Consider the following 10,442-nt stretch of genomic DNA (forward strand, 5'->3'; position numbering starts at 1 on the left):
ATGACTTCTCAAATTTCAGAAAGCTGTGGAAACATAAGTTAACCTTAAAGCAAAGATAATTATATTAGGGGTTGCTAGAGAATATTGTTCCTTCAGCAAAAACTGCCGAGCCATTTATTCTTCAATAACTAGTTTTTTTGCTGCCATTATACCTTCTGTCCTTCTCAGACACAGTTTCTTTCTTTGGAATTACACAAGTTTTTATTCTCATAAAATAAGAATTTAATTTAGTGACCCTACTATCTGTCAGATTTTCTGCCTTCCTGTAAGTTATCCACATGATGATAACTTTTGACTTTGTTCCACTAATATAGTTCAGATTTTCTGAAGTTATCAAGCAACTAAACTGGGAACATGGAAAAGACTCAAAATCACTATAACAATTATAAGTGCTTTCTTATATGATGCATTTCTTTCTCTACCCTACTAAGTCTGCACATTTTTCTTCAGACAATCAATTGGATGTATTCTAACTATGTGTGGCTTGGACAATGTTTTCTTCCCAGGAAACCTCTATGCCATCAAATATTTCTTTTTAACTTGGCAAGCTTCAGCCTTTTTAACTTGGCAAGTTCAGATTTTATATCTGCTTCTGGCTTAGAATTTTGACTTGACCGTCATTCAAACAACAGCTGCCAATACCTGCTGGGTTCTTATTAAGAACTCCACAATTGGCAACATTGAAATCTGTGGGTTCTGACAATATAAACTTCAAGGCCAAAGGATCATCTTGCACATGAAGTGAAATAGCACCTTTTAGATTAGCCTAGTTTTGGAGACAGACATTTCAAATATGACTTCTGAGACGTTTTATTCACTTGACCGGCAAACGAAGATTTGAGAGATAAAGCATAGGTGAAAACATACCACGGAAGTGTTTAAGCTGGACATTACAGGGCTGTGGACAGCCATACATTTATTGGATGACTGTTTGCAAGCTGTCATCAGTAACAATACTTCTTTGGGATCCGTTGCGACCTTGACATCAGACAGTCCTTTCGCCCAAGCTGATGAACCCACCAACCATAAGAACGAAAAGACTACAGTGACGATGAAGTCCTACAGAAACGACAGAAAGATAAAGCAGTGAAAGAAATGTGAATTCTAGAAACAAATCATTTAGGTAATAAAACTATTTGGCTTGTCTTTTGGAAAATTCCAAGATCCCATAGCATTAGAACCAGGGAAAAGTCAAAAACGAATAAAAGAAAGTTTTGTGATATTATATTTATATAAAACAAATAGTAATAGTAATATTTACTGAATTCTTATTATGTTCCAGTGATGATGCTAAGTACTTGTAGCCCTTATCTAATTGTTCCTACAACACCCCTGTAAGGTAGTTATAATCATTATCCTACTTGCAGATGACAAAACTCAGACAGAATGGTTGAACAGCTTGTCTGAGATCCCCGCAGATAAACAGTGATGGTGTCAGGATTCAAGCCCAGGTAACTTGACTCCTGAACCCATGCCCTCGACCAACATTATAATGATTTCAAGTATTTAGAGCAATTTGCTGATTGTTAAAGACTCCTGGATGGTAATATCCATTCATTCATTCATTCATTTGCTTGTTTAACAAACTCATGCATTATCTACAGTACACTTGGGACTGTGCTAAGTGGGAGATAATAATAGCTATAATGTTTCGAGTGCTTTCTTTTTTATGGGTGACAGGTTTTATATAAGATTATCCTCACAAATATCAAGTTAAACAGTATTTTTAATGCCCATTTTAAAGATGAGGCCCAGAGAGTGCCAGAGCCAGAACTTAAATCCAACTGCAACTCTGACTTAGAAAATCATCTGCTATGAATTCAGGAGAAAGAAGCTTCTTTATTCATATCAAACAAAATCTCTATGATGTAAGGAGATGAAAGTTTTAAAGAAACATCCCCAAGTTTCTGATGATGGGGGTGGATACTCCTCATATCCTTTCTCATGACGCAGAGAGGGTAGGGGATAGGAGTCACTATCCAAGACTTAAACAGACCGTAGGACAATTTTCCAGATCTACTGTATTTATGTTTGACTACTATAAAGATGTTCCATACTGCTTACATGGAATATTAAAAACAGTGACCTGGAAAGGAAAATAGCAAATTTGATACACCAACAAAAATAGACTTTTTTGTTCTAAATGATAAGACTAAGAACAACTTGGCATGTTTTTCTTTCCTACCTATTGGCATGGCACATATGACTTGCTCTGGTTAGCCTTCCCTCATGGTGTGACTAAATGACTTTTCATCGTTTCCATGATCTACACTCAGGGAACTCTTATACTTTAAAGATGCTATTGTGAATAGTATTTGTTAGGTATGACTTTTACGCAGAATGTCCTAGTAAAAATTAGTTTGCTAATTAGTTTGAAAATTATGTAACTCATCAGTTGAGCTTCTCATGTCGGCTCTAGAAAATTTAGGGCCAATTTGTGACCCACTCATAGAGTTTTTATGGCAGGAATATTTTAACTCTATTCCTAATTTTGTTTTATATACCCATCCTTTTTTTCCTCTTGTCTTCCTTCTTATTTTTAATTAATTCTGTCTTGAGTTTCATATATCCATGTAAGCCATCTTGAGTTGTTTCTGGAATAAGATGGAGGTATAAGCAAACAAGCAAATAAATACAATATCTACAGGTTTTTCAATATCAATAAGAACATTTGGAATAGAGAGACTCAAGTATTTGGGTCTGAATAAGAAATGGGAAGAATCGTTACAAATAAATAAGCCAGGTTGACTATGTTGAATCCAACTTTCTGTTAATGTTCAATCCGGTACTCATTTCATTCATTAATTTAAACAGTAATTTTTGAGTAATATGCCAGGTATTGAGCAAAGTCTTATGGGGGAATTTAAAAAATGCAAAATATGGATTCTGTCCTCTTGATATTACATATTTGTTGGAGGTCACAGATAACCTATAATTTGAACTATGAGACAGTAGCTGTCATTATTTACATTCATAATTAGAAATAGACTTGTTAATAGGCCATTAGGAGGGGAAACATTTAAGAAAAGAACATAGTCATGTGAAAATCTCTCAATTGTAAATTGGAAATTACATAAAAACTTTTAGACTTATTTGTTAAAATAATAATAATACTTAACATTTATTGAGCACATATGTGCAAAGTATTATTCCAAGTATGCATGAATTAACTCATTTAATCCTGATAACAGCACTGTGAAATAAATGCTAAACTTGTCCTCAATTTACAGTTGAGGAAACTGAGGCATGAAGAGGTTGAAAAAAACTGCTGGAAGTCGTAAGTAGAGGAATCATGATTGTAAGTTTGGCTGTCTGTTTCCAGGACCTGTGAGCTTGACTTTTCTACACTATCTCTTATGTCTTCTTTAAGGAATATCGGTCTTCTTATTTGAAATAAGAACACTAAAAAATTAAAAAGTTGAATTTGAGGTTCTGATTAATTTAAATATGACAAAATAGTAATGAATCATTTTCCATAAATAAACTTCGTGATTGAAGTCAAGAAACTTATGTCCTTGGAGTAAATCTGTTATTTTTGGAAGCTAATCCAACCTTGTTGCCCCTAGTACCATTTTCTAAAGAAAGATTGGCATATCTTACTGAGTTATCTCTCCTAGAAGTTAAAAGCTCAGTCTGTTATGAGAAAAATCTGGGGTTGAATCTTGACTCTGCTGCTTACCAGCTGTGTGTCTTTAGGCAATTTGCCAGAGTACTTGTGAAGCCTCAGTTTAGCTCTCTCTAAATTGGGATAGTAATAGGGTCTGTCTCATACGATGGTTGTGAAAGGTGAAAATATGTTTGTTTGTTTGCCTGTTTCTCCTAATAGCATGTCAGCTCCATGAGGGCAGGGATTTCATCTACCTTGCTCATTTCTGGGTCTTGGGAGAAGAGGGACCATCAACATTTGTTGAGTGAGAGAGAATAAATGAAAGAAAATGGTCTCGATCTTGTTAAAACATTTATATTTATATATATAAAAACTGCTTAAGAGTTTACCAAGTGGTACTGGTAGGATTAGAAATAATTTTTATTTTGCTTTACATAAGCTTGTGTATTTTTAAACATATTTTATAATTAGACCAAGTAAAAACAATGTGGCAATGTGATTATATCAATGGCTCTCTCTGACAGAAACTTCAGATGGCCCGATTTGTATAGACAGCAGCAGCAGGATTTATAATTAGACTAAATAATAAATGTCATTAGAATTGAGAGTTTCAACATTGAAGGTTTTCAGAAAGTGACCTCAAGCCGTTTTCTATAACTAAGCAAAGTGTGAAGATGGAGAAACTCAATAATTCCAGCTAAAGTGTATTTTAGCCTGAACTTTTTTAATTTTTGGTTTTGGGCATAAGCCTGAGTTTGAGGCTACTTTCAGGGAGTGAGATGGTGGAAGCTGTCTTGGTTGTCTTAGGAGTAGCAGTAACAGCTGCCGTCACCCACATTTCCTGAACGCTTCCTATTTGTCAGTCACTCTGCTAAGCACTTACAGATCATTAACCTTACAGCATGGGCACTTATATTAGCTTGCTTTTTTTATGAAGGAACTGAAGCATAGACTTCAAATACTTATAATTAATGCCTTGCTTGCCTTCTGTAGTGTATCTAAGCTTTCTGAAAAGTTGGGGAGAAGATGGTCTTTGGTATATTCTGCAGATAATTAGCTTAGTTGATATTCTCTAAGTTTGAGTCATTTTGGTACTACCTAAACAATTTTGATCTTATCCATATACTTCCTTTGTTACTGTTTAATGTTTCATTTAAAGCAGATTACCCGCCCCCCCTTTTTTTTTTACATAAATAAAGTTATCCCAGAAGGAAATTATATGTGTACTATAAATGTTAAACTAGTACAACTTGCCCTTAAATTCTAGTTGGGAATGTTTGCACAAAGCTTTGAAGTTGAGGATCTTTGTTAAAACGGAGATTAAGTGTTAGGGGAATATTAAAGAAATGTTGACATGACCTAATCAGAAGGCTTAAGTTAAATTGAATATGGGATAACTTTCTCACTCGTGGCATTTAATGCCATGTTAATGGTTTGCTTAAAACTATCTTCTGTCAGGAGAGGTAAATGCCTTCTACTTAAGAAAGATGTTCTTCTGATGGTACAGGCAAGAATCTAATTGTTTACAAATGCTACCCGTTGTCTAACAGATATGGAGTGTGCATGGAAAAAACTCAAGACATAAATCTGTAACGTTTAATGCTATGTTATCCTAGTGCATAGGTTAATCCTTTGAAGCTGTCTTGTGCTCGCTTTGCTTGTGTTATTTACTTTCAAAGAGTGGAGATGCTGCCATTCTGAAGGTGCTTCAGGGCTTCCAAAAAACTCTCACACTTGGAATTTAAGTGGTCCCCATAAAACTCCAGTAGTCAGAGAAGGCATTATTAGCCCCATATTACAGATGAAAAAACTGAGGCCAAATGGGCTAAGTGACTTGCTCATGGTTTATTAAGTGGTTTATAAATATGCTCTAAACTATTAATCTCACTCTGTACTGAAAGAACATCGACATGCTACCTGATTGTGTTTCTGCAATATGTTTTAAATATCTGTTCATTTTTCCAAGAAAACAGCTTCCTCCACAGAGAGAACAGCCTGGCTTACTGCTGGCTGGGTGGACTGTTTCCATTTCTTTTGTTGGGTGTGTTTTGTTGTTTCCACTTCTCTTAACTTGCCATTAGCAAACTAATTTTTACTAGGATGTAATTTAATACATTAAAAATGCTTGTCTTGAATCACTCTGAGGCTTACAAGAAGGAGTCATCTTTGGTGATAGAAAACTTAATGTTTTAGAGCCAGGTAAACCTGTCTCCGTCTCTCTGATGGTGGCACACTGTAGCTCCACTGGATATTAGTAAATAGTCAATTTCCCATTTCTATTTATTAGCAAATATTTCCAGTATTTCAACTCCAATGACTTTATTATCTATTATTCTATTACCTGATGGCTTTGCTCTTTTTTCTTTTGGGCTGACACCTACATTGAGAGCTTAGATCAGAAACTCGGCAGTACAACAAGTCACCCTCACTCTCAGTGCAACTGGATTCACTTTGCTAAGTCACATTTCAGGAATACCACAATGAAGCTGTGAATCAGGAAACACAAAAATCAAACAGGAAGACAGAAGCTCAGCTCAGGCTAGAGCTTTGGACTTAACCTTGGAAGAGAAAAGAGCAAAGCAGTGGCTGGATGAAATAACTTCCTGTCCACTCAGAGGTTTATTTAATTATCTCATTTGAAGGACTATAATGACATCTGACTTTTGAAGCACGCCTACAGTCTTTAATATGCTATCATAGAAGGTGATTTGATCTTCACAATAACTGCATAAGTATTCAGATAGTTTTATAGATTCAGGGAAGTTAAGTAATGTGTTCAAGTTGTCGCAAGTAACAGATTTGAATTCAGGACACTAGGCTCCATGTTTAGTGGATGGTTTTCCATTATGCCCAGATTTTCAGAAATTTGCGTCACCTACTACTGTGGGAACACAGACATAGCAATAAATAACATTGAGCTACATAGGAAGAAAGGTGTAGTTCTCTTTTAATATGAGTAGTAAAGGAGAAAGTCACAGCTGGGCGCTAATTTGTCTCTAACACCTATTTAACAAACATTTAATACCTATTTATAAACAAAAATTGGCCCCAGGCTCAAAGCCTGGCTTCAATACAGTATTTTTTTTTTCCTTGATTTTTTTTTATTGAGGTGACATTGATCAACAAAATCTAATAAGTTTCAAGTGTACAGTTCAATAGAAAGTCATGTATATATTGTGTGTGTTCACTGCCCATAGTTAGATTTCTTTCTGTAGCCACATATTTAACATCTTTTACCCCATTTACCTCCCCCTTCCCCACTTCCCTCTGGTAACCTTACTCATCCACTGTCCATGTCCACGAGTCTTTGTTTTTTTTTTTTGTCATGTTTGTTTGTTGCTTTTAGATTTATATCTCACATATAAGCAATACCATGTGGTTTTCAACTTTTTCTGTCTGGCTTATTTCACTTAGCATGATTATCTCAAGATCCATCATGTTGTTGCAAATGGCAGTATTTCATCTCTTCTTATAGCTGAGTAATATTCCATTGTATATATGTATCACAGTTTCTTTATCCAATTGTCTGTTGTATAACATTTTGGTTGCTTCCATGTCCTGGCCACCATGAATAATGCTGCTATGAACATCGATGTGCATATATCTTTTTAGATAAATGTTTTCAAGTTTTTTTGGGTAAATACCCAGCAGAGGGATTGTTGGATCATATGGTCGATCAATTCATAATTTTTTGACAAACCTCCATACTGTTTTCCATAGTGGTTGTACCAATTTTCAGTCCCACCAGCAGTGTATGAGAGTTCCTTTTTCTCCACATCCTTTCTGACACTTGTTATTACTTGTCCTGTTAATAATAGCCATACTAACAGATGTGGGGTGGTATCTCATTTGTGGTTTTGATTTGCATTTCCCTAAATTATATTTTATTTTCCATTGATTCATTTCTGTTTATCTTCTAATTATGTCAAATAATGCTGGATTTCTATATCTGGTAGTGGTAGAAGGTTTTCTTCAAAAATATATTTTATTGAAGTTTAAGAAAAAATTTAATTTAAAGAATACTATTAAATAATCCATGGCCCAGGGACGGAAGCAAGGCAGAGAATGCCCGAAGTTTGGAAAGGACTGCATGGCCCCATCCTGAGATGGGAACACTGAGACTATAACCCAGTGCTGTCTAATAGAAATAGAATGCAAGCCAGTTTTATGGTGGCCACTTTAAAAAAGGAAGCAAAAAAGAAAGTGGTCCAATTAATTATATTAATACATCATATATATTTCTATAAGAAAACCCAATGTCTAAAAGTATTATCACTCAATATAATCAGTATATAATTATTAAGATATTTTACTTATTTGTACTAGTCTTTGAAATCTGATGTATATTTTATACCTGTAGCACATCTTAATTTGTATTGGCCATACTTCAAGTATTCAATAGCCCCATGTCATTATTGCTAGCCTATTGGACAGCACTGCTTTAACACACAATTAACAAAGGAAAGCACATCTATATCCAAGGTCAAGGGAGAGTGATGGCCCTTCTCCTGTTTTGGGTCACTGATGCCACCATTTCCCTTGGTACTTAAGTCGAAGATGGTCTTGGTAGCCATCCCTTAGTTTTGCTTTTACAAAGCCAGTATGCCTCTCACATCCCTCCTGGCCTACAGGATCCCATATGTGGGATGATGTGGTGACCCAGTGTGTTGCTCTAGTGGTCTGGTGGAGGTCTGAAGGCAGATCAGTCTGACCAAAGGGAGGCTTGGGCCTTCTCCCAAGGGAGAAGATGGGCCCACAGGGACAGCCCTGCCATACAGGAGCTGCATTTCAGGCTAGGTGTAGGGTGAAAGTCTGACTTGACCCCTCTATTCTCAGGACATGTGCCAGGATGATGGCTCCTGAAATTAGATAAAATATACAGTCTCATTTTACAGATAGGATAAATTACTTAACTCCAGCTTGAAAGACGCAGAGCCAGGATTCGGACCCAAGGAGTTTGGCTCCAGAATCCATGTTCTTAATCTACTATAAAAGCACTCAATTGCTTTTAGAGGCCCATGATTTTATAGGCTCATAATAAAAATTAAGTTCCAATGTTAACATTTATGGCTATTATCGAGTAGTTACTATGTACTAGACACTGTGTGTATCATACATTATTTATTTAGTTCTCATAATAACACATTGAGGTAGCTATTTTGACCCCACTTTACAAATAAGAAAATCAAGGTTCAGAAAGATTAAGTTGCTGAAGGTCTCAGAGTCACTAAGTTTCTAAGCTTAGAGAAGTTAAGTAAGTAGAGGAATTAGGTACCAAACTCAGATCTATTTGACTTCAAATACCATTGACTTGTTTACTTGTCCATCTGTCTATATGTTCTATCTTCTCTTTCCTAATCATCTGACCAATATTTATTATCTTCCCATTAGAGGCTGGGTACTCCTAAAAATGAAGTAGAGGCAGAGGGAGAACAGCCAAAGACCTGTTTTCAGCTCTTGAGTAGCTTACATTTTCCCTTTCTCTGCACTATCTGGGTTGTTTTATGTTACTATCATAGATACACTATAGTAGTATGGTCAATTAAACAGGACTTTGTAAGAAGAGAGATGCAGTGGATGCTGATGTTCTTCTGTTACAGGGCTGGGTTATACTCAGTCATTTTGTTTCATGTATGAAGAATCTGGCTTTTGCTTGAGAATCAATGTGGGATTTCATTTTTAAAAGAGAAAGTATCACATAATGGTTAAGTCTACAGTTTTTGGAATCAGACAGTCTTAGGTTCACATCTTAACTCTTATTAACCAGTTCTAGGACCCTATTAATCCACAGTTTTCCTATTTGTAAAAAGGGGTGATAATGACATATATCTTTACAATGTTTTTGCCAAAGATAAATGAGTTAATTCAATAAATTGTTTAACTCAGTGCCCAACACATAGTAAAACCTCAATGAATTTTCACACACATATGCACACACATACATAAAGGAAAATTCTCTATATAAAAATTGAATAAACAATAGAATATATTGGTATTATTCAGTGGTTTTCAGTGGTCAAACAAATCAAGTGGATTCATTCATTTATTTAACACATCTCTAGTAAGAATCAATTAGGTGTCAGGTCGTAGAAATACAGTAGTTAATAAAAACAGATATGGCCTCAGTATTCATTCTATTCAAAGAGAGAGACCTTACTCCAATAATCACAGAAGAATGTGTAACTAAAAACGGTGATAATGACTTTTCAAGAGAAAGACTTGGTGTTTTGAAAACAAATAAAAAATGTGTGTGTGGGCACTGGCTAGTCTAGGGGAACAGGGGAAGCCACACAGATTTGGTTGTACCCAGGATCCTTTTGGGCTTGTCCCTTGGGTGATTCTCAAAGCAGACTCATATTGAATAATAAATCTACCAAAAAATGGCTTACCTGGAAGGCCTATGAATTGGCATCTAGAGGGAATTTTGGGCTTCTTTCTACTACTTGCTTACTCCATGCCCAAAAAGGATGCATGTTGACACTGGTCAGGATCAAGATTTACTGGGCCACGATGCCAGCAGAAGAAAGGTTTAAGTGAGAGGAAGGACAGACTGCTGTTTATTGGAATTTTGGTGGCCCACATGGTTGCTGCAGCTATCTGCTCTCTGCACTTGCTCACTTGCAACTCTCTTTCTCTTAGAAAGCCAGGCAAAAAACAAACTGAGCCCGGGGGTAAAGAGGTCTGAATAGATCTGTTTACATATCTAAATGTTGGTAGAAAAGTATTCCTGCCTTTCTGAACCCTCCTACTCTAGAAGTTTGTAAGCCTAGAGAAACAACCAGGGTTCTTTAATGTTTCCAAGTGAGTTGCTAGCTTATCAGAATACAGCACTCTT

The 10,442-nt window shown here is 35.9% G+C and overlaps 1 protein-coding gene across 1 annotated transcript in view; it reads right to left on the reverse strand.

The window, feature by feature from the left end:
• SYNPR (synaptoporin) overlaps nucleotides 1-10,442 on the reverse strand; it is a 282,074-nt gene that overhangs the window by 4,849 nt on the left and 266,783 nt on the right. The window contains exon 5 of the mRNA XM_006917496.2: nucleotides 868-1,059. Coding sequence (XP_006917558.1) covers nucleotides 868-1,059 — 192 coding nt within the window. The remainder of the gene's footprint in view (nucleotides 1-867; nucleotides 1,060-10,442) is intronic.

This window comes from Pteropus alecto, unplaced genomic scaffold (assembly GCF_000325575.1).
Source record: "Pteropus alecto unplaced genomic scaffold, ASM32557v1 scaffold75, whole genome shotgun sequence".
Classification (NCBI taxonomy): domain Eukaryota; kingdom Metazoa; phylum Chordata; class Mammalia; order Chiroptera; family Pteropodidae; genus Pteropus; species Pteropus alecto.